We start from the raw sequence: 22,303 nt of genomic DNA on the forward strand, positions 1-22,303 counted from the left end.
TTTAAGCACCACTGCCACCAAAACAAATACAGTATTACATTTCTTCAATTGTAAGATGCCATAGACTGTAAGATGCGCATTAATTTCAGTACGGTCAACAGGAAAAAAAATGCTTTCCCTATAACTCTTTTAGGAGTGAATTTCCCTTCTAAAGGGCAGATTTCTTGCACTTCCCGTTATCTCACTCCAGTTCTTTGTAAGTCAGATATTTGTACTCGGGGACTGCCTGTATGAGACATACTCCCTTTTTAGAGATGTTTGAATGGGAAAAAGTATGTCTTAGAAGAAATACAGTACTTAAATTACATTGTACTATCTACACATTTATTAATTACATTTATATCCCACTTTACCCCCAAAGAGCTCAAAGCTGATGAGTAAAAGTATCTGCCCCTCCCCCATTAATTATTTAATGGAGTCCTTATAGCGAAAGCATTATTCCAGAGTAAGTCTTCAGGAGCTCTTACAATGAAAATAACCAAAGGAATATAGGCTGGCTATCTGGGGTACCCCGGTGGCACAATGGGTTAAACCCTGGTGCCGGCAAGACTGAAAACTGACAGGTCAGAGGTTCAAATCCAGGGAGAGTGCGGATGAGCTGTCTCTGTCAGCTCCAGCTCCCCATGCGGGGATATGAGAGAAGCTTCCCTCAAGGATGGTAAAACATCAAAACATCCGGCTGTCCCCTGGGCAACATCCTTGCAGACAGCCAATTCTCACCAGAAGCAACTTGCAGTTTCTCAAGTCACTACTGACACAAAAACAAAATAAACAGAAAAAATCTGGGGTGAACCTCACATTTGCCAAATATCAATCCTATTTTTTTTGCCATCTAAGGCAAAGATCTTTCACAAAAGACAAGCGCTGAAATATATTATACACTATAGCTTTCAAAAAACATCTTGCTCACAACACACTTGATACCAATTAATTTAGAAAAATGTATATACCGTACACATTTGATTGGATATTACTAAACTTAAAAAGGATGACTTTCTACTATCTAAAACATGCACACTGAAATTTCCTTATTTAAATTTTGAGTTCACTGTTTAGTACTGTAGTGTGAATGACAACTGGTAGATACAGCAATGAATGGATTTTATAACAGATATTAGCCAACTTGCAAATGGAAAGCTTTTAGGTAGGTGTTTTCAAATTTCACGTTGCATAATGTTGTTGGGAATACTGAGAGGAAGTGTCATTGAGCAAACAATTAAACATGGTTAATTGAAAGCACCATTTCCTATCTATGCTGCAAAGTAAAACATATATTTCATTCCAAACAGTAACAACTTTGTATTTCAAACTTAATACCATCATTTAAAATTACACAGAGATTAGCATGTAGAAGTTTACTAATCTTCACCAACTACTGTCCTCAAGTGACCCTTACCACAACTTTTGCTTTAGAGTATTTTAAAGCACCTTTGGAGCAGTTGAAAATTTTGGGGAAAAATGACTTCATACAAAAATGTATACAATTCCCTTACTTACAGATATGGCAAAATTCAATGCTGCATTACAAATATAAATAAACAAATAAACACACAGAGTAATAAAACCAGATAAAGCATATAAATACAATTAAAACATAATGTGCCTAGCATGTTCCTTTCATAAATGCTTAAATATTAACTGCACAGGACTGTATTGATTTAGCTAGCTTTATTGCACCTGGGACAGCTATAAGATATAATATACAGGCAGTTCCGAAGTTAAGAACAAGATAGTTACTGTAGGATTGTTCTTAAGTTGAATGTGTATATAAGTTGGAACAGGTACATTTTTCAAGTGTAACTCCACTCATACATATACATATGCATTCGATAGCATAGGGAAGGGTTAACACCCTTGTAATGTTTGTTTTGCTGTCTGTGCAACTGTTCAGAAGATTTCACTCACTTTTTGTCCTTGTGATCATTGGATTTTGAAAAATTTGGCTTGCTAGAGATACAAGGATCGGTGAGAAAGCTTTAGTGGAGACACCATTGTCGCATGATAACTTTTTCCAAGAGTGAATTTCCTCTTCCTAGGGGTAGATTTCTCTCACTTCCTGATATCTCACCCCCATCCTTAACTATGAGTCATTTGTAAGTTGGATGTTTGTAAGTCAGCAACTGCCTGTACAAGGTGTAAGACACTGCTTCCAGCATAGGGTGGATCCTCAGTATCCGCTGGGGTTCTAGGACCCCTACCCATGGACACCAAAATCTGTGGATGCTCAAGTCCCATCATATACAATGGCATAATAATGTTTAGAAATAGACTTTCAGTCATTTTGAATTTTCCTGGTTGATGCACATTCCTGGGGCAGGGGAGAGACGATGGAGACATTTATGATAGCCAACCGCAGGAAAGCTTTCTGCCAAATCACCTTTATCTAGTTGGCCATGTTGGGGAGTCAAGCAAAGAGAATCACCATCATGAGCTGATAAAAACTGAGTCAACCTGGTTGGCTGCTCCCTTGGCTCCTCCCTTTTCAACCAGTCATGGCATGGTAGAAGGGCATGATAATAGTAAATCATGGAGATATTCTCCCCAGTTCTACAAGGTATCTTCAAAAATTGCACCGTTTTCCAAGATATCTTTGCAGCGGGGAGGAACTGTTAGTACTGGCACAGGAAGTAGTTATGACTGCCCTCCATTGTTTGTTCCTACTATCCCTGTTACTGTACAACTGGGATCTAGCACTAGAAAACATGTCTTTCCAGAAGCAGAGAAAAATTAACCATGACTACTACACAAGCCTACCATTCACAGTAGGAGCAGCAGTAGTATAGTTGAATCAATACTGACAGGTGGGAAAGGTATCACCATTGGAAAAATGAACTCATTCATCTCAGCACTGATCTCCCAAATTAATTCTAGGAGATGACACTTTGTATTGACCATGTTTAAAGCCTCTGTAAACTGAAACAGACCAAGCTGATAATGCTAAAGAAACAAACATGATGATGGATTTAGTCAACACTGGTTATAGTCACTTTGTAAAGTCATCAATAAAAAAATTGCAAAGGCACTACAAGTAGGTGATTCCTAGATCCAGCGTTACTAAGATATCGTGCAGCCACTCTGTTCCTAAAAATGTTCATAACTAAATAAAAATGTGCAAGCATTTTGGGTAAAATGGATACAGAAACACACTAGGATACAATGAATAAATAATGCAGGTGACTATCCATATAAAGAATCCCTCTTCTCAAGTCTTGTAAAATGATATGGAACAAGTGAGAAAAAGCAGATGGGATTCAAAGAAATACAATGCAAATGGTATTTCTAATTCCAACTAACAAATGGGGGTGGGTTGAAATATGCCAAATTCCAAATTAATCTCATTCTCAGAACAGTAAGACTAGATACCACAACAGAAATCCCAAATTCACATCGTAAAATAACCAAAGCCTATTCTAGGTGCACAAATTCTGCATTAGATAAATTATGCAATGATACCTTGTAACAATGAAATATTACACTATGCAACAAATTCTGAAAACATTCCTGTTCCTGGTTTGAACGTATTATTTCCTGTTTCTTTGTGTGGTACTTACTTTGAAAGTAATTGTTATACTCCAAAAACTTTGTTTTTGTGGTTGCCACAAATTATGGTTGAGACTCTCAATTAGATATTTATTGAAAAAAATATAGCAAAATGTGTTGCAGGATGTCCCGAAAAACAAAGTTTTTGCAGTTTAATAAATTTTTTCCATGTTTTTATGAAAGACCCTATTAGGAAATGACATTAATAACCCAAGAACAAAAATTATGTTACATAGTGTTATTGCAGAGAACTATTACTCCAATTCTACTACCACTGTATGCCACAAAGTATCACATTAGCAAGTCAAAGGCTATTCCATCTGCATAACACAGAAATATGGGAACTGCAACTTTATTAGATTGCGGCAGACGGCTGATATTTTACTCTATCACTAACCTTCAGATGTTAAGTAACATCACTGAAAGATGAAGGGCACCACTTAAGTCAGCCACAGAACTTTCTGAAAGGGGCGGGAGACAGGGTTGTGGAATTGCAGGTGGAGATGTTGAGTCAGAAGCAATTTTGGGTGTAGTAGGAGTCAATAATTTTCTAAGACATACTAATTCTTGATTGAATATTTATAATACTAAAATGTGTTTCCCAGGGGAGAAAAAACAAATCTTTAAACACCGTACTACTGTCAGGTGGGTAATCTTCTTGCAGTGAGTATAATGCTTAGGTCTTGCATAATACAAGATAATAATCATAAAAGGATATTCCCATCAATTTCTACAACACGGTGCACAAAATGTTGTCTTTGGGCTACATAGGGAGAAAAACTTCTGATGCACAATACCCTGAAGGGAGCGTAGAAGGTATTTTGCCATATTTTGTTTCCCTAAGGCAGTGTTTCTCAAACTGTGCTCCTCCAGGTGTTTTGGACTTCAGCTCCCAGAAATCCTAGCCAGCTTATCAGCTGTTAGGAATTGTGGGAGTTGAAGTCCAAAACATCTGGAGGAGCACTTGGGTTTGAGTCAACATGGCTCCTGTTATATTATTACAAAGCAAGTTTGAGTCCTGACTGGAGTAACAGTGAGAATAACAGTTCATGTATGGTTCAAGCATACTGCCTTCTGCTATTTCATATACACATAAAATCCAGGACTGCTCACAAACAAAGATAGCATTTATTTTATATTCTACCTTTCCCTCTAGGATCCAAGGCAGGTAAAACAACTAAGGCCTTGGTTTGTGGGCAAGCCAGAGTTTTCTGGATTTGGATAAAATGACAATCAATTGTTCCTGAAAATCATAAACAGGCATCACTAACCTCTCTTGCAAATCAAAGAAGCACAGGAGCTTGAAACAACGAACTGTTTCTGCCTGTACTGTCAAATGATGGTTCAGTGTTTCATCTGAATAGAACTAAAAATCATATACAAAATTGGAACACCTAAATAGATAATTGTGTACTTGCAAATACAAAAACTGTCAAAACTGCAAAACACTACAAATTAAAGGTGTTTGATAGTCTGCATGAGTAACAGCTTAAATGTGTGTGAGAAGAAAGTTCTTACAAGCACAGCAATACATTTTGCACTCCCCTCCCCACTGTTTGAAACATGCTAAAAAGCCATCGTAATTCATATTAAATAGAAATTTGCATATTATCTAATAGCAGCCATATACCATTTTTTCTATACAATCTTTCAGTTTCTAAATGATCCCAATTGTGTTTCAATACCTTGTTTATGAGATGCTCCGTAACAACTTCTCGAAGTCCAGTGTATAGCTTCTCTCCGTGTTTATGTAATACCATAGTATATGCATTCCTATACAGTTCCTCAAAGCTGAGACCACTGTTGTTCTTACGCTGAATCTCTTGGATTGCATTTTTTAGAAGATCCCAAATGCTGTTCACATATTTTTCATCCATGGTCATCTGTAAGGGCACAGGAAAAAAGAAAACAAAATTAAAAATCACTTGAGCTACCAATTTCCAAAGGATGTCCCTTTCAAAACTATTATGTTGGTACTAGCCCATGTTTACCTAATTTTCAGAAGCTGTTCCAGATCATCAGGTAAAGCAAGCCTGATATGAGTGTCACTACTAGTTCTCAAACAGTTTATACTAACAGATCTTTAGATTGCAAAGAAATCTGTTTAAGATTTCAGCCATTTGTCAAAATAAGACACACAGCTCACATGTTAACAGATCCATGACTGAATAATGAGGTGATTTGTATATGTAAATGAGCCATCATAGGTGGAAACCCACAGACAGAACTCTTATATTAATTCAATCAAAACAGTCTCCAATGTAATCCATTCCCTCATTAAACTGGGAACTATCAAGCACAGAGTAATGTAAAATCAAAGGACACCTATAACATTCAATTCACTTTCACTATATGTAACTCAGACACAGAAGCACCAATCTAGACTTCAAGATTAGTTTTAAGACAACACTAAGCCTACTGTGTAAAAAAAGGTACTGCTCTGAGTCACAAGTGAATCATTTGTTTGTAGTTTACTGAAATATGTCTAAATCAATGGAAATATCTGAATTACACTGAAGACATGATAAAAGCTTTTGCAGGTCTAAACATCAACTTTACTCATATAATTTTGAAGGAAAAAATAGAAGTACAAAAATGAACCAAGGCCCAACAGATAATCTGCTCAATGAAAAAAGATGGATTACAGTACACAGAATACTTAAACCAAGGTTGGGGAACCTTTGGCTTCCCAGATGTTTTAGTTTACAATTTCCATCGGTCCCACTAAGCATGGCTAATTATAAGGAAGTCTCAAGAGCTCTATTCCAAAATATCTGGAAGGCCAAAGGTTCCCCACTGCTACATTAAGCAAACTCGCTATTTAAGCAAAGATTGGCATATCACACTGAAATAGCACACTATTTCAGAAGCACAATAACCAGGAATTGATGTTGTGAAGGCAGTATTTCCTGCCGTGCATGAGCATACATACAAGAAAATCCTCTCCTTAGTACTGAGAAATACCAACAAAAAATGTGAGATTGTATAAACTCGATCTATTTCTCACTACAGTAGTTTCTTCTTCCCAGAAGAAAGTACTGTACCAGCTAAGCACTTAACTTCCAAATAAAACAAGGTGGCTGCTTGGAACTAAATTTGAAATGTATTTTCAAAGTATGCAAGTTAATGTCAGAACACAAATACTCTAAACATCTTTTTATATAGTGGTTGTCTACTAACCAACACTGTCGAAGGTTTTTATGGTAGTCACCAAAAAAAGTTATTATCATTAAAGGCAGAGTCTTACAAATGTCTAGTAACAGCTGAGACATAACATACCAATTGTTTAGTAACATGGCTGCTTATAATAAACCTCATATATAGAAATCCATTGCATTCTAAATAAAAACTCAACACATAGCCATGCATTTTTTTTTTCAGAACCTCAGAAGTCACATACATAACATCTTATCACCAGTACCAAAATGATGCAATGGACTTTGGGGAAAAACACCACTATAAAAACAGTTTTCTGAGGCCTCTAAATCAGAATTATTCTACTGCTCCAACTTACCAAGCTTAAAGAATGATGTGAGTAACAGGAAACTCAAGCCAAAACAACACAACAACCGCATATCATATGTGGGAACGTATAATTGCTTTTTTTCTGGGAGACTTCTGATAGTTCAGCTTTGTAAACTATATGCTACAGTGGTTACAGGTTTCTTTCTCAAAGATCTGCAATAAACTGTTACCTCTGAAGTGTTTTCTTTACAAAGCTTTTCTAGGAACCCTTTGAAAGTTTTATTAGACAGTCTTACAAAAACAGCTTTCATTAAACATGTATTCACCACCCATATACAAACCCAGGATTCTAATATGGTTACCAAGGGGGCACAAGAACAGTCTGTGATGTCATTAGAATGTTGAGGTATCTCTTAAAGAAATTCAAAGATTACATATGGCTGTTTGACACAACCAAATGCTACAGAATGGTGGTGTTTAGCTGCAAGTTCATCGATTTAATTTATATTCGCCATTACCTTAAGACAGTATCCAAGGTATCATACAATGTTTTTAAATCACAATCACAAAAAACTCTTAATACAAAAGTCAAAACACAATTCCACTAAGAGTATATATTACCAAAAATGTTATTTCTGACTTGGTTAACAATCAGTACTTAACTAGGTCAAACAAAAGAACATATGGAAATGTTACATTAATATAGATTTTTTTTTCTTATGGCATCTTTGTTTTGCTTTTTTGTTTGGTTTTGTGTATTTTGAGAATATGACATTTAGCTTCTTACAAGCCATACTCTACACTAGAGGAGGAAAATTTTATATCACCCAAATTTACGACTTTTAAAATTTGATTTGCATTTGTAATTCCAACTACATAAAACTATCAGAGCTTCTGTCAACTTAAAATAGTCCATCATCTAAATTTAGTTCAAAGATTATTAGTATAAATACTAGTTTCTTTCCGTTTCATTAATAAAAAATCCCAAGCGTTTCATTTAGAATGGAGACAATTTGAAGGCAAAATATCATTTTTTTTATTTTTAAAGAGAGAGCATCCAACGTTTCTCTCTTTCTTGCTTCCAACTACCTAGAGTTATTCCACACAAAGCTAAAATGACCACATCTACTAGCGTGAATTTCTGCAAACTCCAATACCTTCACTCCATCCCATTCTGACTTTGATATCAATTCAATTTTTCCCCAAACTCTAATCTGGTTTTTGCAACATCTTCCCTCATTCAGCAGCTCTTGAAACATTCTACTTTTGGTGTCATTCCAATTGATCTAGTGCAGGTATTATATACTAAAATGGATTTTGGAATCAGTACTAGGAACACAGAAGCTCAGTATCAGTAAAAGACCCTTCAAGATATAGAGAAAACTCTTGTCTATGAATATTATACTTAAATGACAAATAAGGAAAAAAAAACCCTTACCGGAACTCCTATTTGGGCATTTATCTCATATGTACGAGGTAAAAGACAAACCTTGAAGTCAGAATGCACTGCTGTTTTAACTATCAAATCCTATAATCACTCAAATGTTTTGTTAAGAACTTGTATGGCATGTCAGAAAATATGGAATTCTATTGCCAAGAAGCCAGAGGACTGAGACTTCTGGCCTCCTTAGGAAGGACCACAGCTGAACAGAATAGCAGGTGCTTAATATAAAAATATTCTTCTTCAATCCCCAATGCCACTAGTTAAATGGATCAGGTAGCAAACCACGAGAAATAACTTTGCTTTGCCATACTCTGTATACAGAATAAAAGTAAAATTAATAAAATAGGGCTTTGCCTGAGCTCATAAGGAATTACTACCAGACAAATCATACTGGACTATATGGATAAGCAGTCCAAAATAAGGCAGTATTCTATGCACTTATGAGAAATAAGCAACAGAATGAGGGGATTTTGTCAGTATTCTCATAGGCACTTTCCATTGATTTTTAAATCATTTGCACCAAATGATTAAAGACATTTCAATCAATATTTTTTAATCTTTTTTTCCAGCAAGCACATTTTGAGGACAGGGTAAAATGACAACGTATTTTGCCAACATTTTGCCAATACTTCTTAAAAACACCAGCTATCACTTAACATCAAATATGAAGCTGACAAAGAGAAGAATACAGGCAGTGCAATGTATCACTGAACTATGCCCTAATGTTCACAATTTTCTGAGAAATTACACAGTAGTGACATTTCTGACCTCATTTACACTACTGTCACTGCTGACCATTCAGGAACAAAGAATCAATTCTGATGTAAAAACAGGACTTGAACATTTCTGACCAGTTGGCTAGCCAAAGCAAAACTTGGTGGGTAGGAGTTTGTTTTGGCCATAACAAGCACTGTCTACCTAGTGTTTACAATGGGAAAGGCTGGCAGGGCACTTGCAAGTTTGATCACTCTATAGTACAACTACCCAGGACACGTCAGAAACAAGACAAGACTCCCACATCCCAGCAGTCCTCCCAAGCACTGCAATGCGAGGGAAATTGGAGGTTGTATAGTAACTGTTTCAAAAAACAAACAAACAAACCAAAAAGCAACCAAAATTAACAGCAACAACAGGAGGAAGACTGTCTTGTTCACCAGAAGGTAATCGGAAGCTCACCGTGCAAGCCTGTCTAAAATATTCTAAGCAAGACACTGATGTCAAAGAATGTCAACACCAACACAATTATAGTATTTTGACTGTAGAGATGCACCTTAGCTTGTTCTGGAACACCAATGGAGTAGACAACCACCTTATGTTAGAGGAAAATGCTACCTTTCTTCCTTCTGTCTCAAGAGCAGCTAGAATGAATCTTGCTACATCTCTATATACATGTGTCGAGAGACATGAAGCAGAGACTCATAAGCCCCCAAACTATTGTTACAGGCCAGGGGAGATGACTGGACAGAGGGAACAGGCGATGCTGCCCCTGCATCATTTTATTAGAGAAACTTACACTCTGTCAGAAAGATGTAGGATGAGGTTTTAGGAATTGTAGTGGTTTCTTTGACAATATAACTCAGCTTGTGTTTTTTTTACTTCACTGGGCTAAATATACTCAATCCCCTCGGCTTTTCTGCATGTTTGATCGCCTTTCTATCATCCTTGTTTCCCTTCTTGTAACCTGTTCCAACATGTCTATGTCCTTTATGTAATTGAGTGCCCAGAACTGAATACAATATTCCAGATGAGACATGTGTACTACAGAAAATAAAGGGGCTATTTCTTCCATTGACATGGATCTATTAATACAAACTAAAATATCATTTATCTTCTTTGCCACTATATCACACTGTTCAATGAATGACCAACAATAATTTCAAAGTCGTTTTCAAATATATAAATGCTTAGACATGTAGGTCCCCATCCTATACCTGTGCATTTGGTTTTTTATAGTCTAAAGGCAGAATTTTGCATTTGACTGTTGAATTTCATCCTATTAATTTCCATCCAATATTCTTGTTTATCAAGGGCCTACTGAATTTTGTTCCTGTATTTCAGTACTAGCTTGGGTACCCAGCGTTTCCCGGGTTATTTGAAATAGTCGGTTTTTTAAAAAATGTTACAAAATGTAAGGTTGTTGGTGAACTACAGCTCACATAATGCCAGGTTAATTCCGTGAAACTCCATCAGTGCTTAAGTTTGCTCTCTAGATGCATCATCGGTGGGGTCCGTGTGGTCTCTGGCTGCAGGATAAACTACATCTCCCACTATGGTGAGTCAGTCCCTTCTAACCTCTCCAATAGGTTCAGTTGGCCATGGGGGTTCTGTGTGCCAAGTTTGCTCCTGATCTATTGTCAATGGTGGTCACAGTGTCTCTGGAGGCAGGTGAGCTACAGCTCTCAGAAATGAAGAAAACCCCTCCAGTATGTTCAACTGGTCATGGGGGTTCTGTATGCCAAATTTGATTCAGGTCCATCATTGGTGGGGGGGGGGGGGGGTGTCACAGTTTATCTGGTTATAGGTGAACTACAACTCCCAAAGCTCAAGGTCAATCTCTCCCAAACCCTTCCAGTAATCAAATTTGGGCATATTTAGTATGTGTGCCAAGTTTGGTCCAGATCCATCACAGTACTCTCTGGATGTAGGAGAACTACAACTCCTATAAATCCACCCAAAGACCGACTATTTTTTGTTCAGCGTAAGGGTTCTGTGTGCCAACTTAGTTGCAGGTCCATTGAGGTTCAGAGTGCTCTTTGATTGCAGGTGAACTATAAATCCTAATACCTACAACTCCTATAAATCAATATGGATTCCTCCCAAATCTCTACAGTCTTTTGCCTTGGTCATGGTGGTTCTGTGTGCCAAAGGTGGTCCAAGTTCATTGTTGGGTGGGGGGGGGGGGGGGGTCACAGTGCTCTGTTTTGAGGCAGGGTGAACTACAACTTCCATCATGTTGAGTCAGGCCCCCAAACCCCTCCAGTATGAGCAATTGCTGATCAATTCCTCTGTGTTTGCTGTGTGACATAGGAAAGAGTAGGAAAGGATTATGGAAGAGGGATCATGCCAATTTCATGTCAATGGAGAGAGAAAAATAAACATTGGGATGTCTGTGGTGGAGGAAAAACATAAAATTTAGGATATGAAAGCCTTCACTTGGGTGGGGGGCAGTATTGTGGAGGACATTGCCAGGGCTCTTGGGCATGTTCATGGCGCTCATTATAACTTGCAATGTCATTGGAGGGAGGGTCATTGGTGTCTCCTCAGTGGTGGGAGGAGACACTACTGTTTGTGTAAGTGGACATTCCAGCCACATACACAACATTTTTATTATGTGTTTACATAATATAGAAGATAGAAAGATAGATAAAAGATATAGATAGATAGATAGATAGATAGAGATAGATGTTAGCAATCCCTTCTAGTTACTTATCATTCACAAACTTGCTAAGAATTTGCTCTATCCCATCATTAAATCAGGGGTTCTCAAACCTTTTCAGCCGCGGAACCCTTTTTTGATGCAAAGGTTTCTCGTGGAGCCCCTAGAAATGTATGTGTGTGTGTGTGGTGGACATGGGCAAACTTTTTAATGCATTGTGTTTTAAAATTTGACAGACGGGCCGGGCCAGTGACAGATGGATGGAGAGTGTGTGTGCAAATTAATTAAAAAACAAACAAACCAGAAACACATTTCTATGCACACGACACATATATTGTTTGTAGTGCAAAGAGAGAGAGAGAGAGAGAGAGAGAGAGAGAGAAAGGAAAACAAAAAAAGAACAATACAATATTTAAAACAAAGAACAAGTTTAATCAAGATAAACTTAACAGTATTTTAGTGGAAGACTCCAGGGGCAATATAATCTAACCCTCTTCTGCTATGCAGGAAATGCACTATCAAAGCACCCCCAAGAGATGGCCACCTAGCCTTTGTAACAACAACAACAACAACGACGACAGAAACTCCAGGGGGCATCCAGTTCAATTCCATTTTGCAATGCAGGAAAAACACAATCAAAGCAGCCCCTGAGTGCTGAGAGGGAAATGGGATTTTGGAAGTAAGGAAGGTCAGGGGAAAAGGATCTGGGCAGCAAGGAAGGTGAGGGGGGAAAAGGCTTTTGGGGGCAAGGGGAAGGGTAGGAGCAGGAAAGCAGAGGAGAAGCTTGGAGAAGGGGTGGAGGGGGAGGGGGAGAGAAGCACAGAGCCCCCCCCCCCCAAAGTATGCTGAACACACTTTTAAGGACCACTGATCTAAATCATTAATGTGAATGACAGCCCAGGACAGAACTATCCTGAAGACTTCCCTCCAGTGGGAAGAGTAGCTATTTATAATGACATTGAACATGGTTTTCAAGCCACTTATGGATCTACCCAATGGTTTTTTCATTCATTCCACATTTTATCAGTTTGCTAATCAAAATATCATGGGGGACTTGATCAAATGCTCTGCTGAAATCCAGATAAAAACTTGCAGCTTCCCCAGCATCTACTAAACTAGCGACGCAATTAAAAGAAAAAAGAAATGATTAGTTTGGCAGGATCTTTCTTGATAAATCCATGCGAGGAGGCTGGGTTAAGGCAACTGACCAAGTTCAGCATGGTAACAAGATTTGCATCAATAGATGGACATGAAGGGGTTAGCCTTTCCAGCTACTGAGAGCTATACATCCATCACAGATTGAAATTTTGTTTTAAAGCAGAGGTACATTGGATTTCACTAAGATCTTCATACTCTGGCACAGACTTTTAAAAAGATTTTAAAAAAAGATTTTAAGGATTTTTAGCTGAAACCTTACAATGATTTTGTGGAACCCTAGGGTTCCACGGAACACAGCTTGGCAGCTGCTGTTCTAGAATTGATGGGAGTTTCATTCTCTGTCTTCAAAAAAAGAAGCTGGGTAGTGACCTGCTAGACATGATCTAGTGACAGTTCCTGCAATGAATGAAAGACTGGACTGAATGATCTATGTGGCCCTTCAAACTCTTATGATTCTCTGATCAGATCCCAAGGAAAGAGTGTAGGAAGGCTACATGCTAACAAGACCCTAACTTTAGCCATAATACCCAAAACACTCATAAACAGGCAAAGTTACTTTCACATTCTCCTATCAAGATTTAAGAATTTCACAAGTCCCTGATTCACCTGGAGTCAGATGCACTACAATTGTTTAAAAATTCATCTAGGTGAAAGATCAAAATAAGAGTTTAAAGTTGGAAAACAGTTTATACTGACAAAATCAGTTGCCTGCTATTCAGCAACAATAAAATAGTGTCACCTGTTTTACGACCCTATCATATCATTCTGTTGTGGTCAGAATGTATTTTAACTATTCTATACCATTTGAGAGCCATAGTGTAAATGAAAGCACTGCTTCCCCATCTTACCCTATGGATATACATGACATGTTTCAGAGCAATCACTTCAGCTGTGCAGCCTACAATGCACACAAGAAACAGACTTTTTCTTCTATTCCACAGCAGCAGCCGTGATAGTCTGTTGCAACAACATACAGCAGTAAATCCTTAAAAAAGGGGGGGGAGGGGAATCTATCACTGTATATGCTTCTATGGCTTAAAATTCAGCATCAGATAAATGTGGAATCTAGTCAATGAAAGCTTGCATTACAATAATTTGTCTTTAAAGAGTCTGTTTTAACTTTTCTAATACTTTTTTATTGTATCTTTGTAAAAAAAAACTCAACCCTAACACTTTGAACTACCCCCAGAATTTGAAAAAAGATCTAAGAATTATATTTACTTTAAAAGGTAATTCTAGTGCAGTAATTTGCATATTACAATAGACAACAAAGAACTTGTTACAACTGTTTAGAATTCAAATACATTGCTTTATAACCATAATGCTTTTGTAATTAGCTCATTTCTGTTGAAGTTTTTAAAATTAATGCCCTACATAAGAGGCCACAATGAAGAATATCTAGCTAGACAATAGAGTAGTCCTAATTTGGTTCTTATAAGCCAAGATAAATGCTTCCAAATCAAAGCATCTACGAAGACAGAGAATTTTAATTAATAGTGAACATAAAATTATAATGGTAATTTATCTAATATAATAGCAAATTTATCAAGGATTGCAGAAAATAACCTCACCCAATAGCCCTATTTATTATTTATCTTATTTAAAACATTTATATTCCACCCTTCTCACCCCGCAGGGGATTCAGGGCGGAGCACAACATATGTATATACAGCAAACATTCAATGTCGGGACATAAAACCATAAGTATATACAAACATTAAAATCACTTATATCCACATTAAAAGTTGCTTAAAAACCATCTCAGAACTCCATTTTGCCTCATTGCACTGCCCCAAAGGCTTGGTCCCACAGCCAGGTCTTCACCATCCTTCTGAAGGACAGGAGAGAAAAGGCTGATGTAATATCACTGAGAAGGCCCTGTCTCTCGTTCCCGCCAAACGCGCCTTTGGTGGTGGCAGGACTGAGCAGGGCCTCCCCAGAAGATCTTAGTTTTAGCCCTACACATGTAGTCATGTACTTAACCATAGAATTTACTGCTAAAGGACAAAAATATAACATAATCACATCCCAATTTGCTATAGTGGAATCTAACACTTAATATCTAATTTCTGAACATGGGCCTGAGCGAAGAGTGAAATACACAGTACACTACAGCTATTTTGTAGAGGGCAACTTGGCAGCAACTAGAAAAGTGTGTGAAAATACTCTGCACAACTCTCGTGTTCATTATATCTTGCAACAGAGCCTTACCCAATTTGAAATTCCTCAGAAATATTGGGCTGCAATTCCCAACTTACCCATCCAGTACAGTTACATTGATTGGCAAGGCTTATGCAATAAAAATTATGGTCTCTTATAATAAACTGCAATGATGTGTTAAAAAATAAACACAATATGAAGAATTTGGCTGCACAGCTGCGTTTTCCCGTTCAGTCATTGGTAGGGTGCATTTCTGATCAAATCAGAGTCCAAATGCCTTCCTATCTGACACCTGAACTAGTAATATTACAAATATTACTGCATCGTATATACAAGAAGAAAACTTAAATCTTTAAATGTCATTATGAATTAGGCAAAAGTGTAGGAAGCCAATGGCTCAGGAACACACTAATGTTTTCAGTAGTGGCCCATCAAAAAACTAAAACTCTTTAGATAATTAGGTTGGAGAACGAAATGTTATGACAGCCCAATGAACATTATGCTGATTGGGTACAGAATGTTGAGAGACTCTACTGGGGGGGGGGGGGGGGGGTTGGGACAGAAAGAGAAAGAGGAACAAAATAGAGATGTGAACATTCAACACTGCATCATTTTGTTGCAAGATTCACTCATTATATCAGTGCACTATCCAGTATTGGGCCTCATTACGTGAAGAAATGACAATGGCCACTAGCTAGATATATTCATGGAAAATATACAAACAAATAATAGCTTTGACAACTGACAATCAAACTCTTCCCAAACCTCTATACAAGCAGTTTCCAAGTTATGAACAAGATAAGTTTTGTACGTTTGTTCTTAAGATGAATTTGTTTGTAAATTGGAAAAGATACATTTTTAAGTGTATCACCAACCATATCTATCTATCTCCATCCATCCACCCTATGGATAGCATAAGGAAGGGATAAAACTTCTTGTTTTGCTGTCTGTGTCCCTGTTCAGAAGATTGCACTCCTCTTTTTGTCTGACAACTGGATTTTGAAAAAGTTGACTTGTTGTGGAAAGAAGGATTGGAGATAAAGGTTCAGTGGAGACACCTTTTCCCCATGATAATTCTTTTATGAGTGAATTTCCATTCCTAGGGGTTTGATTTCTCTCACTTCCTGTTGTCCCACCCCCATTTGTAACTATGAGTTGTTTGTAAGGCGGATATTTCTAATGAGGAAACTAACTGTATGTTGAAGTAGTGTATATCTAGGCATACAAATTTCAGCAAATAATGCAAAATAGTCAAATCCATTATTTTTTGTAAATTAACTTACCAGGAGATCTCACTAGCTGCTACTACTGACAAAATAACTGGAACAATTGGACTTCTAGCCTCATCCCACAACTCTATATGTTTTAACTGATTCGGTTGTAATTTTGCTCATAAAATCACTTGCAATTAAACCTCTCTACATACAGACATCAGAAAACAGAAGGCACTTGCTGAAACCATCAGCGTTTTCAACGTCCAGAGGCAATACAACCTGTCATTACTTTTTTTAGCATACAACCAAAATTCTGATACATTACCTAACTATCATTACCTCAGAGACAATCTTTCTGTCATAGCTGCTCTAAGAAAATTTGCTCAAGCATTTAAATGTATAATTCACAACATTCCTAACAGATTCCTTCCCACCATCATATACTAATAGCAAGCTCATTCTCTGAATGACTACCCTTATATAGCCAAAAGGGCATGAAGAAAGCAAATGGGGTTACTACAAAAATCAAAGCAACTCCAAAAAAAAGCAGAGTACAAAAAAATAGCACCACTGGAAACATGAAGAGAAGCTTTCATATTTCAACAAATGGAGGGTCGACTTGTTTCCTTAAAACCCCTGGTGGAACAAAACAGGTCCCTATAATTCCTTCATATAAACTGGTACACTGATACTCTTTAAGGTAGACTTCTTATCTATTGTATTTACTCAAATCTAACAATTGCTTTTGGCTAAATCACCGTGCCAAAATTAGGGTGGGCATTCGATTCGCATAATGCAATACTTTTAGTACTGAGCCAAACCACAGAGAAGGCCCTGTCTCTTGTCTCAACCAAGCGCGACTGCGATGGTGGTGGGACCGAAAGCAGGGCCTTCTTGGATGATCTTAAAGACCTTGATGGATGACCTTGACGGCCCTCCAAGTTCATTTACCTGGCTCTCACTCAGGGTTAACCTAAGTCTGAAATAACTTGAAAGCACACAACAACAATCCTATCTCATCAGCCAAAAGCAGGCCCACACTTCCCATTGAGATACTAATAAGTTTACATTTGTTAAAAATTGTTCTTCATTTTAATTATTGTATTGTTTTAAGTGTTTTTTGTACTACAAATAAGACATGTACAGTGCATAGGAATTCATTCATGGGTTTGTTTGTTTTTTTCAAATTATAATCCGGGCTTCCAACAGTTTGAGAAACGGTGACCTGGCCCTCTGTTTAAAAAGTTTGAGGACCTCTCATCTAGAGCCTTAAAAAAATTCCACACCTATTTTGGTAGGGGAGGGGGTTGGCAAAAACTGAGCCATACTGTTCCAAACCACCAAAAAAGGCCATGCTCCCAAAGCACCCCAAAATAGTTCTAAGAACAATTGCAACTGGAAGTGACATCACATTATTTCAGGTGTACTGGAATGGGCTATTTTAGCCTACAGGAAAGAAAAATGGCCCCCATGCCCTGTGTAGGAGCCCAATCCTGCTCTAGAACATCGTATTTACTCACACATACAAGAAAACAAAATCCCTATCACGGCTAAATCCAGAAAGAACAAGCAATTAGAAATTCTAAATAGTATTTTAAGATATGATCTGAAGACTCTGATGACTTAAGACTGTACCTAATGTATAATAGTCCTGCAAATTTTCAATAATACATAGCAAAAAGGGGAAAAATAAGGAAGCAAAGCCAACATCTGAGCTTTTGAATCAGAATACTATTTTTCCAAAGTTTAAAAGACACACATGTAAAGTCTTTTTTTTTTCACAGAATGCCTTAAGTTAAACCGAAATAAGCCAAATGTGAGGATTTGATATTTTTTTTAAAAAAACCAAAAAAAACCCACAACAACCCAAAACACAATACTTCCAAAACAAGAGCCAGGAAAAATATGTTTGTATAGAGATCTTGCAATGTATATACCATTCAAATAACACTTTATTAAAGGTAGCAATAAGTGATTTTCAATGTTTTTTTTTTTAAAAAAAAATCACAATTCCATTTTTGCCAATCTCTGTGAAATGTCTTGAATTTACTGAAAATGGAGCAATAATGCTGCTGATAGGCAACTAGCTATATTTTCACCAGGGGTCTTTCTAAGGCCAAGTGAGTTACAATTCCGATTGCTAATAGAAGTGAACTACCTACATATCCTGTTAGGAATAACGTATCCCAGATTTCCTTCAGACCATGTAAATACAGAGGAAGGAGAATGTTATCCTATAGCAATTTCTAAGTGCCCTATAAGCTTTGAGAGCATAATGCAACACAAAGAATGTTCAGCGTTCTAAGTTTGAAGAAATATCTTCTCATAAGCTTCTCATAGCACTTTGCAACCAGAAGAACAAACTTCAACTCACTTTCCAATTCCAGGCTCCAAAAGAGATCTGGGATTAGGTTTTGTATCTCTTCATACTCCATTACTCCCTATTCTCTTCTCTCCCTGCAGCCAAGGGCAGAAGTGAGCAAGGTTTGGGGTAAAATATTTTGGAGTTACAGAGTGCACAGAGACAATATGTGATGTAAGAGACTTTTGTCTTTTGGAATCCTAAGTAGGTTACCTTGCTCCTGCCTTCTTAGTAAACGAACAAAAATATATTAATAGTACACTCAAACATGAAAAATGTGTACAGGTTGAACATCCCCTACCTGAAATGCTTGAGACAGTAAATTTTTTGGATTGGGTTTTTCCCCTGATTTGGGAATATTTGTTACACATATTTACATAATGTACATAATGAGACACAAATCTAAACATGAAATTCATTTATGTTTGTTACACATATTCTACACATAACCAGAAAGTGATTATATGTATTTTCTGCCTCGATATTCTGGGATATAGGGCTGTGTGTAAGGGTCCTCAGATAATTCAGTTCAAAGCAGATATTGTGTGATTTTCTGCCTTGATATTCTGGGATATAGGGCTGTGTGGAACGGCCCACAGATGGTTTTTGCTGTTTTGGTTGTAAGTTATATAATTTAGGATTTTGGGAAAACAAACCTAAAACAAAACAATAGTTCTTTGTGTAGTAGTACAAGATACATTTTTGAAAGCTATTAATTGTAGATTCCATTAAAACTCTATTACAGCACTATTAATTATGGTGCCTGCCACGTTAAAGAACTCAATTAAGTCAAACACAGTTTGTTACTACAAAAAGCTTACAATCTAAAACAGGGGGAAGGGATAATGCAATCTACAGGCCACATACAGCCCCTTGCTTACAGCCCCTACACATTTTAACATACAGCCCCTACACATTTTAACAGTCATGTTTTAAGCAAAATATGCCCCCAGATATCCATAGAATCACACAAACATGCCATGTGTGGTCTCCTTGTCCCTCATAACTAACCAGGATGTAGCGCTATCACTGCAGAGAAGAAAGATAAAACAATAGAAAATCAGGAGAAAATGAGAATAACTGTAAACAAATGCATTCCTTTTTGTTAAGAAATATATAATAGCTTACACATATAGGATCATACATTATCGTTTCAACAGAAATGTGGTACACTTTTACATTACAACTGGCCTTTCAAAAGTAGGACAACCATATACTAGGACAGAAATTGTAAACAATGGAATGAAACAAAATGAAAACACTGGAACAAAAATAGACTTTAGACAGCATCGGGCCTTTCTACTAAACATTGTGGTCTTGCTCCCTCCTTGCCACACCATGCAACTGACAGATATGACTTGGTGATTAATTTCTGTGAAAGCCTGTAGTTCAATATAAACATTTTGAGTAAACATGAGTTGGACTGTTGGAAACTCACAAAATTGTATTGGAATTCTATTTAAATATTGACACTAATATGTGCAGGTCTTTTTCTCTTTCAGTTAGTCAAACTGAAAATGCTCAGAAGACAATCAAGGATACCTGAGAACACCTACATCAAAAGGCTAGAGACCACACCAAATAAAAGGCTGATAAGGATTTTACATTGAGTTCCAGTGGGTAGCATGCAACAGACTGTTACCTATTAGCAGCACCCCTGTGTAAATATATTTATGCCAATGTATGAAACACTGTTACTGCTGTTTATGAAGATTTAAATAAAACAGACAGGTCTAACTAAAGAGTAATAGAATGTTGCACTGGGTGAAGTCTATTCATAAGCAAAACATTTATAATATGCAGAATGCCAAGAACAGGAATTCCCAGTCAGCACAAAACACAATAACTTTTTGTGATTGCAATTTTCAAACAGTCCACAATGAACATTTTCTATATTAAGAAAATGCATTCTTGCCAATCATCTGCCCTCTGTGCTCACTCAAAATATCTTATATTGAAAGTTTTTTTTCAGTGCAAGAGGGAGTGATTCAAATGAATAAATTAAGTCTTGCTCTTCAAGAAAGTTGTATATCTTAATCTAGGAATCACAGAGCCAATAGTTTCTATACTGGCACCGTTGTGCTTCCCTGCATGCTCCTGGTACATACACTACAACATTTACAAGGCTAATGAAATCAACATTTCCCCTCACAGTTTCCTGTCTTGGCCACTTCCTACAGTGAAAGGCTACCTTAGAGAATGCCATCACTGATCGGGGGAAATCAAAGAAAGATCAGTCCACAAAAGACACTAAACAGTTTGTGTGGAATTAGCTTGCCTTCTTTCTAAATTTAGACAAATTAAAAAGCAGGCTAAGGGAGATAGTTTAAACCAAAGGTGGTGCACTACATCACTCTTGGTGTTAGCAAAATCATTTATATGATAACATTAGAGCCCCTTTGAAGGTATTCCTGGATTTGATATTTGGGCAAGGGGGAATCTTTAGTCTGTTCATCTGACTGCTGAAACAGCATATGTTTCACCTTATCGAAACATGTTAAGGGGTCCCTCCAATATTTGAAATGCAGTAATGATGGCCAGTGAGCTAATATGATGGGTTAATTCTACTCACAGACTAGTATATATAACAACAACAACAACAACAACACTTTATTTGTACCTGATTTTGTTACTCAATGTTATCCACAATTGATTCACGGTCAAACAGCTGGATGTAACATTTCAATATTGCTCCACTCAAGATAAACATTTGGAACCTTTTCAAACATTTTAAAAATAAATTATATAGAAAATGCCATTCTAAGTTGTTTTAAATTTTACTACCTCATTGAACTTGGGTTGGGAAACCCTTAGTTCAAGTTGCCCAAAGCTATGGTCCTAATAATTATGAATTATAACTGGCCAGATCCCCAAACCTTCAGCATAGCACAAATACCTACCAACTGCCTGTGCAACTGATTTTGCAAGAAGTGACATGGCCCTAAACTATGCATATCTGCCCTAACCTCATTACACAACTATTGATTTGCTCCCCGCCCACTAAAGAAAAAGAATGAGATAGGGTTATATGTGATTGTGAACTACAGTGCGGCACTAGCATCTAAACATACAAAGTCACTGAGAAAGCCCAACTAAGTGTGCAATGATTTTCAAACTAGCATAATGCCATACTAGAAACCTGACTTCAAAACGCACTTCTAAAATCAGTAGACTGATGTTAAGACTCACTTTTTATGAGTTTCATATTATCTTATAAGACACTATTGTACATGAACAAAGCACAGATTATATGTGAATAATAAATGTGACTTTCTGTTGGTGATGTATATATTTTATGTAGAAATCAGTGTACACCACTGGTTAATCATTCAGTTCATTACTGAACCAATTAACATTTAGAACTGATAGAAATCACAGGGCCCTCCAGATGTTAAGTCTGCCGCACCCAGCATTTAGTACCGGTTATGCTATCTTGAAGATTTGGAAATTACAGGACAACAGTATCTGGAAGGCCTCATGCTTCCTATTCCTGATCTAGAAAGTATCTGTCACTGCGACATTGTTAATTCTGTGGCTGAGTAACTATTACCAATCTTGGTGCAAATGTCTCACTTGATCACATA

The 22,303-nt window shown here is 37.2% G+C and overlaps 1 protein-coding gene across 1 annotated transcript in view; it reads right to left on the reverse strand.

The window, feature by feature from the left end:
* The window catches only part of CUL3 (cullin 3), a 55,192-nt gene that overhangs the window by 26,648 nt on the left and 6,241 nt on the right, over positions 1–22,303 (reverse strand). The window contains exon 2 of the mRNA XM_060767881.2: positions 5,226–5,423. Coding sequence (XP_060623864.1) covers positions 5,226–5,423 — 198 coding nt within the window. The remainder of the gene's footprint in view (positions 1–5,225; positions 5,424–22,303) is intronic.

Source organism: Anolis sagrei, chromosome 3, assembly GCF_037176765.1.
Source record: "Anolis sagrei isolate rAnoSag1 chromosome 3, rAnoSag1.mat, whole genome shotgun sequence".
NCBI classification, from domain to species: Eukaryota; Metazoa; Chordata; class Lepidosauria; order Squamata; family Dactyloidae; genus Anolis; species Anolis sagrei.